This window comes from Hyperoodon ampullatus (assembly GCF_949752795.1).
Source record: "Hyperoodon ampullatus genome assembly, chromosome: 14".
Classification (NCBI taxonomy): Eukaryota; Metazoa; Chordata; class Mammalia; order Artiodactyla; family Ziphiidae; genus Hyperoodon; species Hyperoodon ampullatus.
In genome coordinates this window covers 51,732,058-51,756,909 of record NC_136927.1, presented here as the reverse complement: position 1 = coordinate 51,756,909, position 24,852 = coordinate 51,732,058, and the positions used below count along the sequence as shown (strand labels likewise).

Sequence of the window (24,852 nt, the reverse complement as noted above, 5' to 3'; positions counted from 1 at the left end):
GTGAATCACACAGTGCATCCTTTTCTGTGTGGCTTCTTTCTCTTGGCATAATGTTTTCAAGGCTCATCCATGTTGTATGTTAATAGTTCATTCTTTTTTCTGGGTGAATAGCATTCCGTTGCATGGATACATCACATTTTGTTTATTCGTGCATCAGCTGATGGACATTTGGGTTGCTCCCACTTTTTGGCTATTATGAGTGTTACCGTGGACATGTTTTCAGTTCTTGGATATTTACCTGGTAGTTTTAATTGCGGAGTCATATGGTAACTGCTTTTTCAGGCACTGCCCAGCTGTTTTCCAAAGTGGCTACATTTTACATTCCCATGGGCTGTGGATGAGGGTTCCAATTTCTCCACATCCTCACCAATATTTATTCCCTGCTTTTTTTTTATAATAACCACCCTAATGGGTATGAAGTGGTATCACTTTGTTGTTTTGATTTGCGTTTCCCTAATGACGTTGAGCATTTTCCATGTGCTTGTCAGCCATCTGTGTATCTTTTTCAGAGAAAAGTCTATTCGAGTCCTTTGCCCATTTTAAAAAAATTGGGGATCTGTCTTTTTATTGTTGAGTTGTAAGAGTTCTTGATATTTTTTGGATACGAGACCCCTATCAGGCATAAGATTTGCGAACATTTTCTCCGATTCTGACTCTCACTGTGCGGTAATGGTGGGAGCCGAGCATGGGGGCGGCACGCGGGTGCCCACCCAACTCCTGTGCCCTGTCAGCAGTGGAGCGAGTCTCACTGTGGAACCAAACAGGATTGGGATCCAGCTTCTCCATGGAGGCCTCCCTGCCCTTCCCAGCCAACTTCTCCACGAGGCAGTGGGCACAGTGCCCAGGGGCCACGATACTGCTAGGGGTCCACAAAAATGCTTTAATTTCTTTTAAAATCAGAAAGAAAAAAAAAAAGGAACTTCTAGGTGAAAGAAATGCTCTAACATATATTCATCTTTGTACCAGCGAGTCCTAACATAGAATTTCAGTCCTTTTCTTAAGACGAGAAGGGCTTGTGAAAGCAAACCCCCTCCCCCACATGTTACGTTACTCGGTGTGTGTCTCTTCAGCCCCAGGCCACACTCACCCCCGCCAGGCAGACAGCAAGCCTGCCGAGTATTGGATCCTCCTTCTAAGAAGGTTGGGAAGGATGAGAACTTTGAGGATGGGGTCAGATCGATCCTGTCCGGGATTCCAGTCCCGGCTCTACCGCTGTCACTGTACCCTTGAACCTCAGTCTCCTCACCTGTAGAATGAAGACAGCAGCACCTGCCCCATGTGAGCAGTGCTTAGAAAGCTAGAACCCTGGGGAAGGAGACGGGAGGGGCCCTGGCAGAGCTGCTGGACTGCGCCCTGCAAGGAGAACTGGGGCGGGGCCCAGGGAGCAGCTCAGGTCAGCGTCCGGCTCCTGGCCTCACTGCAGCCTCGGTTTCTTCATTTAGGGGGTTGGATGGGCAGCCTGTAAGGCCGCTTCCTGTTCTGACGCAGCAGGACATGTGTGTGCTGGCCTTCACACATCAGATTTTACACACACACACACACACACACGCAGCCCCTCCACTGACAAACCCACCAGGGCCCGCTGACTTTGGCTATAGGGCATTTATTGCAAACAGAACATCTGAGGTATGAGAAGCTGACCCAGACCCTGGCCTGCCCCTGGCTGGGGGCACAGCAGGCAGTCTCTCCTCACCCCCTGCAGGGCCCCCAGCACTGAGGGCCCAACGCGGCCCACCGAGGACAGAGGGGCCCACGCACTGAGGTAGCTGCATCCGAAGCCCTCACAAGTATGACTCCCAGGCTCGCCCAGTTCCCACGCAGACCCGGGCCTGGGGCAGCCGGGGGATGGGGACAGGCAGGCAGGAGCAGCCTGGGCTCCGGGTGGGGGACGCCTGCGCCCCCAGCTCACTGCTGTTGCAGGGAGTCCTCAGTCACCCCCTGGGCGGCCAGCTCGGCTAGCACGTTCTGCAGGTAGTTGGGGTCGGGGTAGCCATGGCCTGTCACGTTGCGGTCCATCTCTGTCTTGTGGTGAATCTCGTTCCACACCACGGTGTCGGTCTCCCCCGTGGTGCTGGATGTCCCTACTGTGAAGATAAGTCGCCTCTTCCAGGCCACCTTCAGCAGCTCCAGGACCTGTCCAAGGGGGAGGGGATGGTGGGGAGGCAGGAAGAGGGGGCAGGGGAGGGAATGGCGGGGAGCGGGGAAGAAGGTGGCCGTGAACAAGCGCTTAGAACAAACCCCAGCTCCCGGGGCTGGCCTGGAGAGCAGACACCCACCCCGACACCCACCCCGACACCCCCTCACCTCCCTAAGCCTCTTCACACCCTCGGAGCTGTCCCCACCCCAAAGCCACCACACCGGCTCTTCTCTGCCTGGCACGCTCTTCCCCGGCCTTCGGAGAGCTGGGAAGTCCCAACTCAGGTCTCAGTGCAGAGGTGGCTCTGCAGGCCGCCCCCCACCCCCCACCCAGGTAGAGCGGCCCCAGAGCCTCCCCATCCCGTCCTCCCACTGGAGCACCTGTGAGGTCAGCTCGTCTCTCCCTGGACCCCGGGCACCTGGGACGCCTAACGCACGGCAGGTCCCCGGGAAGGGGTGGCCCACACCCCAGCTGGCCCCCAGGCCTTGTCCCCCTCTGCCTGTCGCAGTAAGAAGGTGAGCAGAGGCAGATCTGGTGTGGCCGCCGAGCTGGGCCCTCCCCACCCCACCGCCTCCCACTGCACACAGACAGCTGGGCCCAGAGCTGCCAGCTGGGGGGGAAGGGGGGCCCACTCCCAGGGGCGTCAGCCGGGTCTTCACCTTGCGGCCCTGGGCGTTGTCCGGAAGGTAGCACTGGCGGGGAAACCCTCTGGCGGTGAACGGCTTTCCAGGGTTGGGGTGTTCCGGGCCCTGCAGGAGGCACACAGACGCGGGGAGTGGGAGCCGAGGGGCCCTCTGGCTGCAGAGGTGCTCGGACACGGGCGCCCAGCCTCACCCCTTCGCCTTCCAGGTGGGGCTACTGCTGCGCTCAAGTGACCAACCAAATCAACTGCCATCTCACATCTCGCTCTGAAGACCCACCGTGAACACGGCACCCACCCACGACTGCCCTCCCTGAACCCGGGCTGCTCAGCCTGGCGTCAGACACTCCGGCTAACTCCCTCCACTTCCCCGAAGAGCCCGGACCCCTTAGAGGCTGGGACGGAAGCGCCTGCTTCGCTGGCGGCCCTCTGGGCATGGGGCTCTCTGGACCGGATGGCAGAGCCTGCCGCCTGACACCCTCACTCGGGCACACAGCCCCTCCACTCTCGCTCTAGAAGTGGCCGGAGTGGGGCCCGAGACAGTGGCAGCAGGCTGGACAGAGGCTGGCGGCTGGAACCACACACGGCCCTTGCTCTGCTCTCGGCCACATGGTGACACGCCATGTATAACTCCAAAGTCCCCTCCAGCTCTTTGGCTCTACTGCTGTCTGGAGTGTTTCTAAATTTCACTTTGAGCCACAGAGAACTGGAGGGAAACCAGGGGAAGCACCTAATTAGACAAAACCGAGTGACATCCCGTCAGACTCCTGGCCCCCACTACGCAGTATCTTCCCAACCTGCCCAGGCTCTGAGATCCCCCCCACCCCCCCGGTCCAAGGCAGAGACCTCCGGGGCCAGGGCTCCCGTCTGGGTCCCCAGTGAGCTTGGGTTCCTGTCCTCGCACGCCCCACGCAGGCCTGGATCAGGCCACTGAGCGGGCCCCTCAAGGGCAGCCAAGCCAGCCAGCCCCCCCCCACCCTGTGCTCTGCCCCTGTGGGCTCGCCGGCCGGTGGCCCAATAAAAGCGCTCCTCCTGCTTAGACGCTTGCTGGCCTTCCGCCCAGTACAAGTCCAGCAAAGATGCCTCTGCCTCCAGGAAGCCCTCCCTGGCTCAGGAAAGGGCTAGGGCCACCTCTTTGCTTCCACAGCCCTAGGAGCTGGCTCTAGCCCCCAGCACCAGTGCCTCCTGGGTGCTGGTAGCCTGACTTGGTAGCCTAGGCACCTTCACAGTGACCCGGGGTGTGCAGACTGCTAGGAGGGGACGGGAAAGAAAGGACAGCACCCGAGAAGGGCTGATTCCAGAAAGAGCCGAGGAGGCTCCTCTTGTGCCGCAGCCCCTTACCTGAATGCCATGGGGAATGTTGTAGACTATGAGGATTGTCCCACAGTCCTCGTGGCCGGGGAGGGACACCTGGAACGTGAACACCTCCATCTTCCCCCGGGGCTGGGTTCCAGTTTTCTCCCCATAGATGGTTTTGCAGGAAGGACACTGCAAGCTTCCATCCTGGGACAAGGCAGAATGCCGTGGACTGAGCTGGGGCCCCTGAGAGGGCACCCAGGCCAGCCACCCCGCTGGCTAGGTGGCAAAGAGGCCCACAGGGACACGGGTTTGGCCCCGAGTCACACAGTGGGTCCCAGGCGCATTGCCCAACTCCCAGGCAGCCTCCTCGCAAAGAAACTTGATTCCAGAAGCTTCCTTGGAAAGATAAGTTTTACCCCAGAAACTCATGCAGTTTTCATTAAAGGGACAAGGTACCCAGAGACTGGCATCAGGTAAGAAAATGAGGTTTATGAGCAAAAGCTTGCACAGCCGAGTCATGTTTAAGATGAAAAAGAAAACCCCGTGAACAATGGACTGATAAGCTGGCACCTTGGCTGGTACACGATGGCACGGGGACACTGTGCAAAGGCCAGGCCCCAAGGCCCACGACGGGCCTTCGTTCTCTCCATCCCCCTGACCTGTCCACTCCGGCTAAACTACACCAAAGGCAGGGCAGCCAAGCGTCACCTGCCACCCCCAGTCCCATCCTGCTGCAGGGCCAGGGCTGCAGACATCTCAAGGCTGCCTCCGAGCGGGCCATGGGCCCCTCACACAGCAGCCCCAGTCACCTGCTTAAGTGCAACATGACAGGGACGGGCTGCGGGAAGGAGACCCCGCCCCCCACCCCTGGCCCCGGCTGGCCATGGGTACCTTGTTCCCGTTGCAGTACATAGCCAGCAGGCAGAGCAGGTGGAAGGCGTGGCTGCACTTGGCCAAGCGGCCCACAGCCACCGGCCCAAAGGTCTTGCTGTCGGTCGCGTCGCTGTAGCCGGACGCCATGGACAGCTTCTCCATACAGATGATGCAGTCCTGGAGGGAGACCCAACGCGGGGAACGCTCACCCACGGCCCCTGTGCCACAGGGGGCGAGTCCTGTAGGACCGGCCTTCATCTGCTGAAGTGCCTGACCCCAGACTAACTGAATCTGACAGCCGTTTGTTCTGGAGGCTGGGAGCACAGAGGGCTCACTGTCACCACAGCAGAGGGGACGGCAGGCGGCACCAAGTACTGGGGCCCGTGTAACAACTGAAGCACAGGCGGAGACAGCGGCCGGAACAGCCAGGCAGACAGGTTAAGTACGGGAGGGGCCCTCAGCGCCGGGCTTTACAAGGGAAAGGGAACTTGTCAGACGCACAAGCACAGGAACGGGCACTCGGGTAGAGAGACCGTTCTGAAGCGGGAGCCAGCGTTTCCACCGGGAGGGGTGGTGCACCTGCAGGGCAAGGGGCGACCGGGGTGCAGGAGACAAGGCGAGGTCGGGGGAGGACCAGATCCCGGGAGGCCCTGACGGCCACATTCAGGGTTGGGGCTTCGTCTTACACGTCAGGGGCCCGGCTGAGGGGCTGTGAGCAGCGGGTACTAAGTCATCATGGCCACGTGTCGGCTGTGTAGACGGCAGCTTGGAGGGGGGTGGCGGGGGGGCAAAGCAGCCCAGCTGTGCTGGGTGAGCACAAGGGCAGAGACAGACAGACAGCTGTGAAGGGGGAGGGCAGAGCAGGCTGGAGGGAAGGGCCGATGTGAGGATGACTTTCAGGTTTCTGTCCAAACCTTTACCAACCAGGTGCTTCCTATGCACTCAGTTTGCAGGAGGAAGAGGCAAGAGAGTCCTCGGCTCTGGGCTGGCACGAATGACCTTGACCCCACCCCTCCAGATTCTCCAGGACTCTCCATTCCAATCGGAGAAAAGTGGTGCCGTAGCCCCGAAGCGAGGCTGAGCAGAGAGAGGTCCAGGTGCAGCCGTGACGGGGGTCTGGCAGGCTGGGTTAACCACAGGAACCCCGACCGGCCCTCCCAACAGCCAGGGGGGCAGGATGGCTCTCTGGACGAGGCCAGAGGCTCCTCAGGAAGCACCTTCCAGCAGGGGACAGGCTGGCATGCTCGTCTAAGCCACCCCTCGTTTCCAAACAAAACCAAAAGCAGCGTGGTTCCCGTGACACGCACCTCATCCAGGGCTGTCTTCAGCTCCTCTGTGTAGTTTTTTATCACCTGCTCTGGCTCTGGCTTTGGAGGCCCTCCTAAAAGAGAGAAGAACATAAGTGGTGTCCCGAGGAGAAAGAACTGGAGACGCTGGAACGAGAGAGAAAGGACGACAGGGAGCGGTCCAAGTTGCTGGGAGGGATGTTAGGGCGGCTCAGAGAGGAAGGTTAGCGTGCAGGAGAGGAGAGACCTGGGCCAGGCGCAGAACGCTCCACAGCTCTGCCGGCTGAGCCCTTCCCGGCCCACCCGCTGGGAGCCCTGGAGGAGACGGAAGAGGGGCAGAGACAGCAGCTGGCCACAGCCCTCAGGAGCCACGACGGGGCCTTGGCCACGGCCCTGCACACCTTCACTCAGGAAACCTGTCCCAGGCTTCAGAGGACATGCGGAAGAGTCAAACAGCAGCTTCTAAAACAGATACTCTGGAGCACATTCTGGCCGTGTTATTTTACTCAGCTTTCATCATTCTTGTAAGAAAGTCTCGCTAAGAGAAGTAAGTTTTCTGAGTCAAGTGTGTAGTGCGTGCCTACCCCATGGGGGCATCTGTGTGCACACCAACTGCGGATGACAGCCACACGGCCACAGCAAACCAGTCTTCTTGGGCTTCTCCCTGGACTGTGGGGTGTCAGTGATGTGCCTCCTCGATCCCTAAGCTGCCCACAGTTCTGTCCCCGCCCCCTCCTCCCGAAACCTCCCACTCCTCTGTGTGCACCTGTGCAGGAAGCCCGGAGGCGAGGCCCTGCACCAAAGAGGCCCACCCCAAGGAGAAGAAACGCCCCCAGCTAGAGAGAGAATCAGCATGGCAGGGGTTCTCCAGGCAGAGGCAGCCGCAGAATCATAGAGGGACAGCAAAGCGGAGCAGAGGGGAGGGACCAGGGAGACCAGGGCAGCCAGGGGAACGTGATCCCGGCAGGGCTTGTCATCCTGTCTCAAGGTCAGGGGGAGCTCCTGGTCCTAGACCCTGAGACCAGAGGGGCTCTGGTGTGAGCCCAAGCTCACGGCCATCTGCCTGTGGCTGCGAAGACTTACAAGCCTGAGCTCCCTCTAGACCAGAGAAGGCCAGGTGACAGTTATGCGGGGAGCAGAGGGGCGGGGACCTGGTGATGTCAGGTTGGATTCTGGCTCTTGGGCTGGGACCAAATCAGGTCACCTCTGAGTCTCAGTTCTCTCATCTAAAAAGTGGACCTAATACCAACCAAAGCCATCATCACTGTAAAGGCATCAGCTGCTATGACCTGAAAAACAGCTAGAGGCAAAGGAAGACCACGCACCCCATACACACGCACACGCACCCCCATGCACACAGACTTCTAGGACCCTGGCTCTGGTCGCTGGGGAGAAAGCCAGGCAAAAGCACAGTCCCCACCGGCACCGGGTGGCCATCCTGCTGGCTGGGACTCTATTCTGATTGAGGGGGGAGGCCTTCTAGAAAAGCCTGGTCTAGAAGGCCACGCCAACTAGGGACAGGCCACTCTCCAGCTGGACCCTGGAATCCCTCCGGTGAGGCCTGGCTCAGCATCCCTTCCTCTCCTGCCTGCGCGTGCCCAGGCAGCCTTTCAGAACTGGAGGTAACTCTCCAGGAGCCACTTTTCTCAAAAGGGGGCCAGCCAGGTGACCGCCTACCCCACGAAAGGGACATCCGAGCCCAGGAAGGCCAGAGCGTCTGCTGAGAGCCTTGGTGTCCCGGGGCAAACCCGAGTGCCTCGGGAAGCTGCTGGCCTCTGAGGCAGAGTAAGAGGGGGAGCAGGGCAGGAGCAACTGCTGGCGGTGGCGGGGCGGGGGGGGGGGCGGGTGCTGGGCAGGGTTAGCCCCGCCCATCCCTGGCCTCCCTCCTCCCCCGTTGGGTGGGGGTTAGACAGGCAGTGAACAGGATCAGAGCAACCACCGTACTAGTACTATGTGCCAGGTGCTTCCCGAGCTATTTACTTCCTATTCCTCCCACAACCAACCTGCCACGTAGGAGGCGCTCCGCTCATGAACAGGACGCTTGTGTGAGCTCACAAAGCCCGTGAGCGCTGGAAACCCAGGACTGGCGGAGCCAGAGCCATGCTCCCTCTCACACCATCCTGAAGGTCACCGGAGCGGTCACACTTCTCTGGCCCAACGATGGAAGCAGAGCCACCATCGGCTTTAGAAATGGCAGGTTTAGAACTTACTACCCACAGGCCCCTCCACCTGAGTTTTGTTAAAACTCACAGCACCTTCCAACGGTTCTGAAACCCCTTCCTCCCTGGCCGTGTGACGGCCAGGGCAGTGGTCATCGGGGGACCCCTCTGAAGTAGCCCCACATGGGCTGGCCCTTCGAAGGAAGCGGCAGAGGGCCGTGGTGGTCAGAGAAGAGTGATCGGTGCAGAAGAGTCAGAGGCAGCAAGACTCGGAGGAGGCTTAGCAGAGGCCAGAGAGTATTTGTGAGCAGGAACTACCTTTCATGGACATTTTCCTCAATCTCTTAACTGAGCTGTGACTTTTAGAGGCCAGACAGGAGGCGGGAGGGCTGGCGGGCTGGGGTGCGCGGCTAAGACACACAGGGAGTCCAATGGCTGACATCAGAATACTCGTCATGCCTACACGGGGTGCGAGATCAGACATGCAGAGAGGGGAGAAACGTTAGAAGGAGTCGTTCAGCATGTGACCTCCACAAACCCCGGCTGTGTCCAGCTGGCACTGTCAACGCCCATCAGGACCTGCCGATCTCCCCGGGGAATCCGGCAGCTCGAGGCTGCCAGGGCCTACCCGGGCCGGCAGGGCTAAGCTCTGGGTCGGGAACCAGTGAAATGCCTGGCTGGTGGGAGCCCTGGCCCCAAGCTCCAAAGGGGTCTGTACAAGCAACCCATCAGCCCGTGCCTGGAGCATGTAGGGGGCAAGTCTGTTGCTTCGGGAGGGCAGAGGGCAGAACGCCGCCCCAGGAAGCCTCCTGAGCAGTTCTGGTGGGCGCCTCTCTGTGCCAGGCATGAGGAAGGAGAGCAGAGGGGCGCAGCCAAGCTATGGAAACGCAGATGGGCTGGAGCTCACGGTCCTCCCCCTGCGCCCCCTTGGCCGCGCCCCCTCGGCTCCTGCTCACCTTGCCCCCGCTGGGACGCTGCTTGTTTTGCACGCCACACCTGGCCCGCCTAGGTGCCTTCAGCGCCATCCCCGGGGCAGGCAAGAGGGAATGCTGCCCCGGGCCTGCTCCCCCACCGAGGCGTCCCCATGGCCCCTGTGACCGCTCCTCTGGAGCAGTTAAGGTCCCAGGCCGTGGCTTCCTTCTCTGGTCCCCTTTGCCCTGGGTGGGAGCACAGGGGCAGCCCACAGCGGGAGGGAGCCGCAGCAGGCAGCCACGCCGAGTGGACTGTCCAGTCTTGTCCCTCCTTCCTGATGCCTGCAGGAGGGATACCTCACTCCTCAGCCTGGCGCTCCACATGCATCCTAGCCAGACCCTCACCCGCGCTCCCCAAGGACCTGGAACACAGCATGTCCTCCCGCTGGAGTCCCCGTTCCTGCCACACTCTCAGCCACCCTGCTGTCCACAGCACCCTCTACCCAATCCTCCCCGTCCCTAGTCAGGCTCAAAAGCACCTCCTCTCCCAGGGAAGGGAGCTCTGAGCTTCCCCTCGGGCACCTCCGTTAGGGGGCTTTCTAGGTGCTCAGAATCTGGCAAGGGGTCTGGGCACAGCGGACAAGCCGGGTGGACCTGTTGCCCACTCCAAGGCGATCCAGAGCGGTGAGGAGAGATCTGGCCTCGGGATCCACTGGGCCCCACTGTGGCCTCCACCAGAGAACGAAGGCTCTCAATGGGGCAAATGTGCCCAGTCAGGGACAGAAGCAGAGGCCAGCAGCCTGGGCAGCACAGGGTGTGCTGTGGTGGTCACTCCGCAGGAGACACCAAAGTGCACATCAGAAGACCAAGGCTGGACACTGGGTGCCCGCTCATCAGGTAATTTGATGCCACCAGCATCCCAAGGTTGTTCCTGGGCTCAAAGTGTGGGTTCCCTTGGAACTAAACATCGGGTGGGCCAAATAACAAGCAGGCACAGGGGGCAGATAGATGGAAAAAAAGAGAACAATTCCTTAGGAGAACCCTGGAGCTCTGTACTTGCCCCAACATGCACCAGTTCCCGCCCATCAAGCAGGCCCCTCTGCACTGGCTGCCCCTCCCTGACCGGCAGCCCCTCCCTGACTGCCCATCTGAAACAGCCCCGTGCCCCTCCTACTCCGTCTCCTTCACTCTGCTCCAAGAGGTGCCCGGTCCCTGCCTGCTGGGGAGCAGACATCCCTGAGGCCACCATGTCAGCCCCGCAAGAAGCCAGCGTGAAAAACGCTCCTGCCCTTTTCAATGCAGGACCTGCTCCTCCGAATTCAAGCCACAGACAGCTAAGTCTTAACTTAGACGCCCACAGACAAGCAGCACATGCCCTGCAGGTCTGCCTTCTTGTGAAAAAGTGTGAAAATCACCCCAGAGCTAACACTTCACAAAAGCGGCGTCCAGTGGACAGGACTGGGCAGTGGGGGGGAGGGGGAGGACCAAGAGGGGGCATCACATCTTCCCCAATAGCAAGGGCTTAGGGACAGCCCCCCCAAATTGCCATAACAGCTCGGATAGCCATGGCTTTTCCTGCTCTCGTCTTGATCTGCTGGAGCCCCTGGCAGGTCCTGCACATGGGCAGATGTGCAGACACCCCCTTTCTGATGTCCAGCCTTGGCCTTTCGTCTAGTGACCAGGGCTCAGGTCCAAGCCTACCCTCTGCTGGCCCTGGCCTTACCAATCTGGGCTCAAGGCCAGTACCACTCCCCACCGGCTGGCGGGTCTTGGGCAGGTCTTGGTAGCGTAAAATGCAGACACTCCTCCTCCCTCACAGGGTGGGAGCCTGGCCCCGGCCTCGGAGGCCCACTCCTCCCCACCCCCCTGAAGGAGAGGCCCTGGCCGGGCCGCAGGCAGCAAAGCCATCACCTGAGGCGCCTGGCTGACACGGATCCTCCACCAGCAAGAGGGGCGCACAGCCCTTCCGCAGTACATCCGCGGGATGGAGACCTACCTGCAGACCCCTGTGCCCAGGTGCTCACCTCAATGCGGCGAGCGCGTTCCCAAATCCATAATCGAATCCGTAACTGCAGCCCAGCTGAGAGGTCTCTCCAGACCCTGCTTCTTGGGGGTGGGCGCAGGATCCCTGGTTCCCTGGTGCCCCCCACAGTGGCCCCAGCTTCAGGTATGAGCCAGAGCCACGTGTTCAGGCGGGACGGCGTCTGGCCACCGGCTCATCTACTCTGTCCTCACTGGGACCCAGTTCCTGAACCTTTGGGGTCTGTTTCCCTGACACGTAAATGGAGATTAAAATACCTGCCTGCCTCCAGGATCACTGTGAGAGCCCAGGTGGCAGGGGACACAGAGGATGTGGCCTGCAGAGGGTCCAGCCTCGAGAGCTCCTCAGCACCCAGACCACTTCTGAGCTGTGTGCAGAGGTGATCACAGCATTGGTATTAAAGCCTCAGTGACCACAGAGCTGAACGGAGCTGGGCGTGTGCAGGTTGGGCCCATTCCCCCACAACCTCTCTCCAACAAGACCAGCACCACACGCATGCGCACACGCACGCACACGCACACACACACACATAGGCCTGAATCACCTGTGGCGTCGGATGCCACGAGAAGACCTAAACTGGGCAGGGATTTCCTAGTCATCACATTTTTGCTCACTGTTCTCTCTGCCCAGCAAAGGGCTGATGGCTGAGCAGCTGAGAGATTGAAAGCCTCCCCTCCTGGGGCTTTCCCGGCCCCACTCTCCCATCCTTACCGCCTCTCTGACTGGTCCTTCCATGTCCTTCAAGGGCTCTTCTTCCCGGCATCCAACCGGGTCTCTGTAAGCTCACTCCCGGGGGGGGCACGGGCCGCCCCACTCCACCCCACGCTGCTCTTCTGTACTGCTCATCCAAACCTCCCTGCCGCTGGAACATCTCCGCCTGTCGACAGCCACAGCCATCACCCCACCCATCGCCCCATCGCCTCACAGCGAAGAGCCCAGACTCTGAGGCCAAGAATGCCTGGGGCTGAATCCCAGCTCTGCCAAGCGCTGGTTGGCTGGCCCTGGGAGGTTTGCGGAGTTCTCTGAGCCTCACTTGCCTTAAACATAAAATGGGAATCAAAGTTCCTCCCCCACAGAGTTGCTATTGGGATGAAATGAGTTACCACACATGCAAAACCCCTCGTCCTTCCTCCTTAATTATGATGATTTATTATCTCTGTCGGCAGCTGTATACCAGGCCTCATTCTATTCCTCCCCTCTCACAACCAATCCAACCACCAAGTCAGAAGCCCTTACCTCCATCTACTGCCACGGCCCTAGTCAGTGGCTGGCCCACCTGAGGCATGAAGTCCAGGTCCACAGGGTCTCCCTGCCTCTAGGCCTGGTCCCCTCCAATCCCCCCTGTGCTACCACAGTGACTCACCCAACACACAGTCTGGTTAGCTCACTCCTCTGCCTCCATCTTTAAATGATGGAGGCTCACCAGACTCCTCAGTGTATCTTCATGTACGATTTTACATTTCCCATAAGTTAAAAAAATAACTTTCAGTGGCTTCCTAATACCCGCAAGAGGAATTTAAAAAACAGTTTGGGGCTTCCCGGGTGGCACAGTGGTTAAGAATCTGCCTGCCAATGCAGGGGACACGGGTTCGAGCCCTGGTCCGGGAAGATCCCACATGCCGTGGAGCAACTAAGCCCGTGCGCCACAACTACTGAGCCTGCGCTCTAGAGCCCGCGAGCCACAACTACTGAGCCCACGTGCCACAGCTACTGAAGCCCGCACACCTAGAGCCCATGCTCCGCAACAAGAGAAGCCACCGCAGTGAGAAGCCCGCACACCGCAACGAAGAGTAGCCCCCGCTCACCACATCTAGAGAAAGCCTGCGCGCGGCAACAAAGACCCAATGCAGCCAAAATAAATAAATTAATTAATCAATTTTAAAAAAAGTTCAAAGGTGTAAGGTTAACAAAAGATCTAGTGAGACACAAAAGTACTTACTCAAAATGTTAACTCCAGCCAAAATAGTTCTATGAGTTCCCCAGGGGGCCCCTTTAGGGAAATGCCTAAAGCATTTCGGGACAGAAAAGTGACTCCTGAACCATAATTCAAGGTGATGTGAAAACGTAAAAGGTGGGGAAAGGCCACACCAGGGCACCCACCGTCATCAGGCATGACCCCCCACCACCACCCACCCCAACACCAAGACAAACGAACAGGCACCCAGGCTCACCCGCTGGGGGATACACCATCACTGAAAAAAGGCACCGCCCTGCCAAGGAGCCTCTCTGGGTTTCCATGAGAACACACAGGGTAACAAGACCCCTGCCCCACAATCTCCTCCCCCTACCCCACGCATTCTCCCCTGCCCCCAAGTCCTGGCCCTGCCAGACACAGTCTGTTCTGGAACCTGGACCAGGGAGCAGCCTGCCTACCTGCGAGAGCTTGCTGGACCCTGCTGGGCTTCGGCATCTGCACAGGCACCGTGGCGGGGACGCTCCTGGGGCTGCTCACTGGACCGCTGGGCAGGGAGGCACTTGGGGAGAAGAGAGGGCAGAGCTTAATGTGCGGAGCCGACTTAGCAGAAACAGGAGCCGGAGAAACACCGAGTGAGGAAGACACGGGTGCTGCTGAGGCCCCTTTGTGGTTTCACTTCCCGCAGCTGCCTCTGTGCAGTGAGGGCTTCTGGTTTTTTCTTTTTTTAAAGAAAAGATCCCGATGAAGAGTATCTGGAAGGAGGAGCAAAGAGATCTGATGTTCACTCCTCTCAGACCCAAACTAACCAAGAAAGAGAATCTGAATACTTGATATTAAGTCAAAGGCCGGCCCGCCATCACTTCCCCTGTGAAAATCAAGCGACAAAAGTCAAACTCCAAGTTGGGCCTTGGGGCGGGGAAGGAACAGTAGGCAGGGACGGGGCAGTGACACTGAAGAACACTTCTGGGGATGAGCCTCATCTTTTTACAAGGTATCGAGAATGAAGCTTTGGCTGTCAAAAAACGTTCTCCTGGACAATCAGAGACTCTGAAGACAAACCTAAAAGAATTATGAACTCACCAGCTTCATCAGGAGGGCTCTTTGGTTCCCCGCAGAGCGGAAGTCCAGCAGAAACCACCCTGAGTGGTCCAGACCAATACCACCAGTAACAGGACCAACCAACATCAGGAACCCCAAGAGAAGACGCTCCGAGAAGGAAATAACACCCGTTTTGTGGTCCCTGCCAAAACGGCATAACCTCAGGCCAATCATGAGAAAACGTCTGACGAACCCAAATTAAGGGCCATTCGACAAAAGTAACTCTTCCAAAGGGTCAAGGTTATGGAAGATGAAGAAAGACTGAGGAACTGTTTTACCCACAGGAGGAGGAACAGGTGGAGGAGGAGGAGGAGAAATGACAACTGGACGCAAAGTGGGATCGTGGGACAGAAAGACAACAGCAGAGGAAACACCAATGAAAGCGGGAAAAGCCTTTAGCTAACAGTCCTGCACCAGTGGTGAGCCTCTCTCTGGTTCTGAGAACCGCACCATGTTTACGAAAGACATTAACGCGAGAAGTCAAGTAAGGGCGGTGGGGAAACTCTGTACCATTTCTGTGACTTTTCTGTAAATCCCAAATTAGTTCAAAATACAGGGAATTTTTTTTCAATGAAGGTCTTGCCTCCCACAGTGATTAATTCCAGGTCTCTCACTTGGTTTTAAGCCGTTATATTTTTAAACGGTAATAAATCCACGCCATTATGGTTTCAGGGAGCCCTGCCCTGGGGACAGCTGGCGTAGATGGCCCGCCATGCCTGCTACCTCCTCCCCCTCCCGGTGACTGCGTCCTCCAATCCAGCACTGCCCATGTTCAAGGTGACGCAGCGGGAAGGGTTTTGAAACCCTTGCACGCAGTCCCTCCACTGGAGCTCCCCAAGGACAGGCCCTGGGCATGTTCCTCTCTGTTCCACTGGGCCCAGCCTGAATCCAGGAGCTGGGAAGGTGCTCAGGAAACGATGGACACCTCCAGTCTGCTGTGCCACCCTTACGATGGTCGGCAAACCAGCAACCACCTGGTTACGGCCAATGCTTCTGGAAGCTGCCCAGATCCTTCCCTACTGCCGGCCTGGGGTCACGGGTCCCACTGGTGGACACAATAGGGAGCTGCTGGTTCTGATCCAAATCAGAAAATTTCACACTGGCTGGTACTGGTTTTCATTTCTGGACTATTCTCCCCAAACAGAACCACCTGTGTGGCCATGCTTCCTGCCACCCTTATCTACCCTCAGCCCCAAGAGGACAGTGGAACTGTATCAGGACGCTCTGATAATGCGGGGGGAGTGGAGGGGCTAGGCATGCAGGACACTAGGGCTAAGGTTTTGGCCCCCCTAAACTCCGTTTAATTTGAAGCCACACCCCACCCCCTTCCTGAGCCTGTTTCTTCAATTCTCAGGTTCTAGAAGTAAAGAATCTGAGAAGATACAGCCCTTGGAGGCATCCTTCATCTCCCAAGCCAACCCGACAGGGAGCGCTAAGCTTGAGCCCATTAACCAGGAAGCTGGAAAGCCAAAGCCTGGCTCTGCCACAGCACTGGGCTACTCAGTGGGCTGGGCATCACTGGCCCAGCAGGGGTCCAAGAAGCGGGATCCTCCCTTGCTGGTGAGAGGCACGTATCTGAGGGAGAAGGCCTCGGTTCTAGAGCAGAAAGCAGACAGGCAGAAAGGCTTCTCATGAGCAGCTCACCCTGGAACTGAGACCAGGAACCATGACTAAGTTTAATCTGCTTAGGGGTCTCACGATGTTGTCACTTCCCCTGCGACTTTCCCCAACTCCTCCCCCATACATTTCTCTGCTGTGATCAGAAGGAACAGAGCAGTAAAAGGATCCAGTGGGTCCCAAGATGGGGACTCTCAGGGGTGGACAGAACCTCAGAGGTCGCTGATCTCCCTGCACCGTCCTCTAAAGGGCTCCGACTGGCAGAATGTTCCCCGATGTGGGGGCACCATATGCCCATGAAGTGCCCTTCCGAGAGTTCCCTCCCACCTGCCTCATGCACCCCTCCCGCCTGCTGGGCTCCCGGCTCTACCTCCTAGGCTCTCCCTGCCTTGCCTGTCTGGGACCGTCTCCAGGAGCTTCCAAGTGGAGCTGGGAACACGAGACAGGAAGATTTCTAGTTTTCTCCGCAGACAGGATTGGACAGTCCCAAACAGGGGGCAGAGCTAGAAGGCTGGGCAGTGAGGCACACAAAGCCTTCCTCCAGCTCCCCACGGGCTGCCACCCACCGGGGAACCTCTGAGCATGCGCAGTACAAGAAGCATAGGATGTAGAGCCTGGCGACCCCCTTCCAGCCCCCGCAGCACTTAAAAGCTGGGTGCCTTGGGCTTCCCTGGTGGCGCAGTGGTTGAGAGTCCGCCTGCTGATGCAGGGGACACGGGTTCGTGCCCCGGTCCGGGAAGATCCCACATGCCGCGGAGCGGCTGGGCCCGTGAGCCATGGCCGCTGAGCCTGCGCGTCCGGAGCCTGTGCTCTGCAATGGGAGAGGCCACAACAGTGAGAGGCCCGCGTACCGCGCAAAAAAAAAAAAAAAAAAAAAAAGCTGGGTGCCTTGGTGCACGTCGAGTCCCCTTTCTGAGCTTTACTTTCTCTCTCTGTAAGATGCGAGTAATTCCCAAAGGCCCCCAGGGTGTCTGCGAGGCTCAATCTGCAGCACGATCCAAATGTCCACGATTCCCAGGTCTCAGCGGAGCCAGGCGGCTCCGGGAGAGCTGCAGGGCCCTCACCAAATCCTGAAAACCACAGCCCTATCAGAGCAAATGGAAGCTTCAGAAACTGACCCGCCCAATTCCGTAACCTTCAGAGAGGAAAAGGGAGATGCAGAAAAGAGAACAGAGTGGAGCCGAGGGCCTACAGCGAGTCAGGGGCAAGGACCCACTGGAACCCAGGGCCCCAATCCCACAAGTCTGAAGAGCCTGGCCGATACTGGGAGGGAGTGGGGTGCTTTCAGAGGCTGGGGGAACAGCAGCAGCAAGAACAGAGCTGACGAAAGCAAACTGAGAGCCATTTTCCTAGGCCGGGTTAGTGCAGGGACAAAGCACCCCAAGGCCTAGCCACACCAAAGCTGCAATAGAGGGCTGGTCCTCATCACCACCCCGAGTCATCAGAATGCTAAACCAGCCGGCACACCCTCTATTAAACAATCGGTGCGTGACACATTTTGGAAAGTTTTCCATCCAACATCACTGAAGTTTTGGTGCTTAAGGGGATAAACTTCAGCTACGAGGAAATTTACTTAAACCCAGTGGCTCAGTGACAAATCATGTATCTTCTCGATGGATTACTGCCTACTCGGAAAGGCTCCTGGGGCACCAGGCAAATCAGTCAGCCAAGGTTTTACCCAGATTGAGCAAGAAGTGATTTGAAACTATGGGGGTTACGAAAAAAATAAAACCACATGGGTTCCACAAATTTTGATTTCACTGACTCACATGTCCTTCCCAGCAGCTACCAGTAAACACTTTCTCCTCCACACACGCGGTAACCTTCACCTGATGCTGCTGACATTCACTTGGCTTTGAGAACTATATCACAGCCGCTAGAAGACTAAGGTGCCAGGTGTTCTCAAATCCTTCCAGCCCTGCTGGGTTAAGAGGTCAGGGATTTATTAAACCCCCTCTGGCTCTACAACAGCCATTAGAGAAGGGTTAACTGCAGAGAACCACACTACAAATTAGACAGGAAAACACCGGCCCCTGCGAGTGAATGTCACCCCTCCCAGCTCCTGAAGAGCTGCAGGAGGTCAAGGGAACACCCCCTTCAGGCGGCAGGCCCCTGAGGCTGTTTCACCTGCCGGCCCAGCTCCAGCGCAGCAGGGTAAGCAGCAACATGCATGACTCAGCAGCAAAGGTAAGGCCGTCTGGCCGGCAGCCTTCCATTCTGTAACTCGCCTGGATGGCACAGGCAGGACCCACCTCAGTAGCCTCCTGGGCCCTCAGGCTGGGGAGGGGAGACCCCAGAGAAATATCAGGGGAGACTGATGGGCACCCCATACCAGAAGAAAGCAACAAAGCCCATGAAGTCGCCTGGCTCAATCTCAGAATCCCAGCTGTAGAACCATCTAGAAACTTGCCGCAGTTAATTTGTAAACATAAGCCCCAAGAGGCTAGGCAAAGCCGACCTAGTCGTAAAAGCAGCTCCAGCCTTGCTGATAACCCTTCTGGGCTGGCAAACGTGACATGTTTTTCTCTAAAACAGACTGACTCACATACTGGGAGGGGCCTCACAGAGCACTGAGAGGGACTGGGCTGGCACGGAGCCCAGCTTGCTTATGTCTCTGTGCAAGCCCACAGAGAAGGCCCAGGCCATACCTCCCTGTGCTCCCAATTCCCAGAGAGATCTCAGATCCACGTGCCCCAACTCCTGGAGGACACGCAGGAAGACACCCGGGCCCAGGGGGCCCATCCCCTCCTCTGTGTACTGGTGGCTTCTGCACGCACCCCTCAGGATGCCCTCTGCCTTCCTCTCACTTTGCCTTTTAGACGGCTTCAAGAACTTCACGTGGGGAGTTCCCTGGTGGCCTAGTGGTCAGGATTTAGCGCTTTCACTGTGGAGGCCCGGGTTTGATCCCTGGTCGGGGAACCATCCCACATGCCACGCGGCGTGGCCAAAATACAAAAAAAAATTATTAAAAAAATTATTTTTCCAAAAAAAAAAAAAACTCACACATGCCCCACAAGGGGCCTGGGTTTGATCCCAGCTCTGCCACTTCCTGGCTGTGCTGCCAACCTCGCCAGCCTCAATGTTCTCCCCTGTAAGCTGGGGATACCCCCTACCACATGGCCATTGGGAGGATTCACAAAATCACCCACACAGCCTCCTGAACAGGGCCCGGCTATAACACGTGCTTGGTGAGTGACAGCTGTCACTGTCTTATCGAAGCTGGAAGGGTCCTCTGAAACCTAACTAGAAGAAATACTAGAGGCCTGAGAAGCTGCCAAGGAGGTCTCGGCCACACTGGGATGCTTCAGCCCTCCCCGTGGTCAGGTGGGCCGGTGGGCGGGCTTGGGTGACGTGGCCCCAAGAGGCTGACTCTCTGGGAAACAGGGCGGCCACAGGCCTACACATCCAGTCACCACCCAACCAGGTCACCCTCTCTCAGAAATCAGCCCCCATCCCCGCTAACACTCTGAGTTCTCAAAATATTCTCCAGACCCCAGACCCTCAATAATAATCGATGATGAGGCCCCTGGTCAGTGACAGGTCTCTGAGCATCCCAGATGCACCCACCACTGGCCACTCAAGGGTTTCCCCACTTTAAAGTGCCACCTGGTCTGGACGGAGCCCATTTCATCATCTTTCTCAGGGTGCCCTATGAGACATGGACTGTACCAGCACAGCAGCTGCCCTATGTCACCTGCTGCCACCCCCAACACGCTCAGCACTCTGCTCTCTCCTCAACCAACTTTTAAGCACCAAAACTGGGCTCACAGCCTTCCGTGGATGAGACCGTGGGCTTAGGCAGAGGGTTGAACCTTCCATGTCTGTGACTTCAGGGCCAGGCACATAGACGGAGTCAGAGAAATGTCCTCAGGTACCCAGCCCCAGCTACGTGGCACACAGGCACAGCCAAAAAAATCTTTAACTGCTCAGAGAGCCTGATTCTCCTGGGTCAATGAATCACTGGTTTTAACCCATGTGGCAACTACCAGCACTCAAGTGCCAGAAGTCAGGTAGGCTCCCCGGGACACAAGGCTGTGGACAGCGTGGCACCTCGGCACCACGTGACATGTGCAAAGGGGATGACGTAGCAGGGACAGCCGAGGAGGCACGTGCCGAGTCTGCAGACATTTGGGGGGAGTCCTCCCAGCTAAAGAAGAGCAGAAACCCAAGCCCGCTGACAAGGCATGCAGGTGGACAAAACGACCGTCCGCGTAACACAAGATACCTGGCTGCGCCGGTTGCAGACAGTCCTTGGGGCTGGTGCTGAGGTCCCAGATGGGAGAGGCTGGAGTGGTAGAGGGGCTGGTTCCCCACGGAGGGCAGCGCCCCAGCCCAGAAGTTGGCGGTGCTCAGCCTGGGCGCAGACCTGGCCCCAGAGAGTGAGGGCTTGTTGTATGGAGAAAAGGCCTGGTGGGCCCCCAAAACAACGGCGGTCCTGTGGGGTGGCTGGGGGACTGCGTAGGCAGGAAGGTTGGTCATGGAGTGGCGGTAGCGGCCTGACACGGGGCCGGCTGCGCCACCGCCGAGGCACTGATGGCAAGAGCAGGCCACTCCCGTGTGGCCCGGCGGAGCGATGACAGTGGTCACTGGGTACGGGGGCCCTGCTTGGCGCCGCACGCTCCGGCAGAAGCTGGAAGTCTTGTTGGTCTGCGTGTGGGTGGCGCAGTTGACGGTGTAGTTGTACCCCAGGGCAGCCAAGTCCACGAGCTGGGCGCCCCTGGCCACCTGCTGCTCCAGGTAGTCGCAGACGCTGGCTTCATACGCTGTCCAGGAGCCGTCGTCACTCAGCCACTCCCAGACGATGCCCCGGCCCGGGGCCGAGTGCTGGGGAAACAGGTGCCTCCGCACAGCCCGCATGGTGCCTGTTTTAAAAGGAGCGTGGCACATATAAAGTTCATCTGCTAGCCACTCACCACCTCCCAAAAAAAGGGAGTTTAAAAATTCTTTTTTTCCTACAACCAAAATAAAACAGCATGATCACAGTGTATATATGGTCATGCTGCTGTCTGACCTAAAGGCTGGCATTGACTATTCTCTCCAAATTTGGGGTGAAGGGTAGAGTGCTCTCTCTATGCAAAGAAACTGTGGATCAAAGGGATCAAGTGGCAGAGAGGGACCAGTGCTTCTCAGCAGGAGTGAGGGATGCTGGACGCTTAGGTCAAAGACCAGCTGTGGCTCAGAATATTCCTAAGGATGAAACCTATGTAGCCTGACTTAAAAAACTGAAAACAAAATGTCTGAAGAAAATTAAATCATCCATAATCCAACCACCAAGAGGAAAGCACATGATGTATATTGTATATTGTAACATATTCCTTCCCGTCTAGTCTCCTAGGCATGTATGTTTAGGTGTAGCTGACAATCATACTGAAATTTTTTCCTGTTTTCATGTATTATGCCATAAGTATTTCTTATGTCTCTAAAACTTTGTAAAACTCTTTATTAACTGTTACACAGTTCTCTTACGTGGATGTACTTAGATTCCCTTGGACTTCCCAGGTAGCAACTATTAGGAAACACCTGTGGTTAGCTTATATTAATAAACCAAACCTGACGATTCAGGAGAGAAAGAAAAAAGTCAATTTGGGCCATGCTTCCAACAGTACTTGTCAAAAGGTGATCACTGCGATTACCTTCTACCTGGTCTCCCAACCTCAGCAGCCAGTGGGATTCTCTTAACCCCCAAATCAAATAACGTCATTCCTCTGCCCAAATCTTCCCAGGGTTCCTCCTTTCAGAAGAAAAGTCGAAGTCCCTCAAGGGATGGAAAAGCCCTGCATGACCTGCCTCTCCCTCCTGATCTGTCCCCAGCCCTTCCTGGTGACCAGGCCACCCAAGCTCAAACTTCAAAACAACCTCTCCCTGCGCTTTACACATCTATTCCCTGATAAACACTCACTGCTACCTAACTCATACACAGTTCACGAATCATTTATCTTGTGCGCTGCCTTTCTCAGTGACTGCAAACATCATGAAGGCAGGGACTTTTATCTGCACCCACTGCCTGGAAGCCTGAGTCCTCACACCCTCGGGGACGCTGCTACAGGGATTAGAGCAAGAGTCTTCAGGCTCGGCACTAGTGACATTCTGGGCTAATAATTCTTTGTTGTGGGGCTGTCCTGGACATTGCAGGATGTTTAGCACCATCCCTGGCCTCTACCCACTAGATGCTGGTAGCACCCCACCCCACCCCACAGTCCTGACCATCAAAAATGTCTCCAAACGTTGCCCCCAGCTGAGAACCACTGATTTACAGGGAAAGTGCACAGCTCTGGGAGGAAGTTGGTGGCCCCATTCTCAGTAATACTGAGCAAAAGACACACACACACACACGAAAGAAACATGAGTGCACAGGAGAGTGAAGTAACTTGCCCATGTGACACAGCTATCACACAGGAGCTGGAACACATCACCAGGCCCTCTTAACTAGCATGGTGTGCCACTCCCACGCCGGCCGGCTTGCTTGCCTGCCTGCTGCCAGTGAGACCCTCGAATCTCTACGGGCGGAAGCAGGCGTTTCTGGTTTGGGAGACAAGGGGGAAAGGGGCTGGAACGGCCTCTGCACTGTGTTCCCAAGGCACCCTGTACCACTAAGGAACATCTCACATTGCTATCACTCCCAGCACCCGCCTTCTGACCATGTGCATTTCAGGGGCAGGATAGCGCTGAGAGTCAATTCTGTGACCCCCAACACCTAGCACGACACCCAGCCCGAAACAGGCACTTGGATACATACTCGAGGCAGGGAGTGCCTTACCAGTGTCCTGGCGGAACTGCGTCCAGCTGGGGAGGTCGATGATATAAGGAGCCAGTGAAGGGTCAGCCTGGCCTAAGGGGATGCTATGGGCCAGGCTCCCCAGCCCGAAGCGCTGGCCCTTCTGCTGGACAAACTGCTGCTCGATATAGGTGCAAACAGTGGCACTGTAGGGGTGCCAGGTGCCCAGCCCGTCCTGCCATTCCCACACGGCCACTGCCACCGGGCTGGTGTACACCTGAGCCAGGGAAGGGCTTGGGGCCATGGCCATCTTCCCCAGGACTCCCTCTGTTCTCCCCAACGGCTTCAGACCACTCTAGGCTGCAGTCTCAGGTTCATTGCCCAGCGCTTCCAGGAGACCTGAAACAAGACAGACACGCAGTTACCGACGCACACGGTGGTCCTGCCAGAGTCAGTCTCAGTGCGGGGGGAAAAAAAAATCATGCTTTTCCGCAGTCACTTTTTTCCCTAATACCTTAAGGGCATCGTACCTAATTGTACCTAAGGCAAGTACCTAATCCTGTCTCTTTGCTCAGGCAGCCAGGAAGAATTCGGAGTCAATCAAGCAGCCTCCTTACCTCTGCAAATGTCCAGGAAGACACAGTGGGTGAATTCTGCGTGCTAATCATCAGCCCTGCTTCTGTCCTTTTACCAATAATTTCCCTCTGGCCCAACTACTAAGTGTATCCTTTTATACTATATGTATTTTCATGAGTCACCCCAATCCTTTGTGGACTGAAGCCATCATGACCCCTTATAGCTTTGTGAGGACGCCACACAGGTTTCCAAAGCAGTTTTGTTTGTGAGACACATATTAACACCTGCTATGCTACAGATGAAAAAAAACCATGTCTCAGAAAGGACCAAGGGCTCAAGGACAGCCAGAGCTGCAACTCTAAGCATGGGTGGATCCTAGCTCTGTCCAGGTCACCAGGCTGCCCTGGTTTCCTGCACCATTAACCACAGAGGGCAGATCCTAGATAGACATTAAAATGCTATGGATGCTGAAGCCCTCCCTCTCTGGCCTCTCTGCACCCCACTCCCTGGGCCTGGGCCTTGCTGACCGGCGGTCAGGTCCAAAGACTTTCCACCCATCTCCCAAGACACGCTTCTCCCAGTCACTCCCGCCCAGCTGCATCACTCAGGGTTTTCCCAGGCCATCCGTCACATGAACTTCTCCCTCCACGGCCCCGACCAGAACTCTGAACGCCCACATACACATATGGCGGTCCCTGTCTTTCTGCCCCCTCAGAAGGCAGACACCCAGCGAGTCGGCCTTGTCCACAGCCACCTCGCCAGCCCCAGCACAGGCTGTGTCATGTAGCACGTGTTATACACGGATTAGCTCGAAGCACGACTGAATGGAGGCAGATGAAGATTCTATGTGCCTGCAGCTGTTTGAAGAAGAAAGGGGGTCTGTGGAAGCTCCTAGGGTGAGAGAGGAATGGGGCCAAACAGACTGACAAGGCGGTATTTCTCCCACTTTATGGACAGGAAAACAAAGAAGTCAAGGTCTTATTGAAGGTCACACATACACTGGTAAGTGGTAGCACAGAGTGCAAACCCAGATCAACTGGCTCTAATGCCCATTTTCTTAGCGAGGAAAGCTCAGCATGAGCTCTACCTTGGGCTCTGCCCTAGATAAACATTAAAATCCTATGGATGCTTAAGCCCTTTCTAGCCTCTCAGCCTCTCTGCACCCCACTTGCTTAGAGAGGGGGGAGGGAGAAAGGGGAAAGCGGTGGGGGGAGGGGAGGAAGGGAGAGAGGAGCCTGCGTCTCAAGCTGTGAGCACCCTCAGCTGTTACGTCCACATAGGGCCCTGGTGCCAACCGGGTTCCCAGTCACATCATCTGCTTCGACTCCCACACAATCCCCTTAAGTACAGACATCGAATTTTGTCCCTGTTTTGCAGACGAGAAAACCGAGGCCCCGGTGGTTTTGGTGACTCACTTACATGGCCACTAATGAGGCTGGGACCCTGCCTGGGCTTTCGCTGGTGTCCCTGAGATTGCACTCCGGCAGGGTTTCAGTGAGGAGGCCGAGACCACCTGCCCCACAAGGAAGGCAGAGCTGGAGCAGCACGTGACAGGGAAGAGGAGCGGGCTCTGGCGTCCACACGC

General features: G+C 57.1%; 1 protein-coding gene across 4 annotated transcripts; it reads right to left on the bottom strand.

Annotated features, from left to right (window-relative positions):
* Nucleotides 1–1,587: 1,587 nt before the first annotated feature.
* On the bottom strand, nucleotides 1,588–23,016 carry DTX2 (deltex E3 ubiquitin ligase 2; the record flags this gene model as incomplete). Of its 4 annotated transcripts, none has more annotated exons than XM_079719943.1 (9): nucleotides 1,588–2,133; nucleotides 2,797–2,886; nucleotides 4,119–4,280; nucleotides 4,968–5,126; nucleotides 6,257–6,330; nucleotides 8,713–8,853; nucleotides 13,720–13,820; nucleotides 20,202–20,838; nucleotides 22,734–23,016. In XM_079719943.1, the coding sequence occupies 9 exons, from the start codon at nucleotides 22,999–23,001 to the stop codon at nucleotides 1,906–1,908; spliced, it is 1,860 nt and encodes a 619-aa protein (XP_079576069.1). In that variant the 3' UTR covers nucleotides 1,588–1,905. The 4 variants fall into 4 exon arrangements, with proteins under 4 accessions (XP_079576069.1, XP_079576066.1, XP_079576067.1 ...); XM_079719940.1 differs by having other exon boundaries at nucleotides 8,710–8,853; nucleotides 22,734–23,001; XM_079719941.1 differs by having other exon boundaries at nucleotides 6,257–6,327; nucleotides 22,734–23,001.
* Between the last annotated feature and the right edge of the window lie 1,836 nt (nucleotides 23,017–24,852).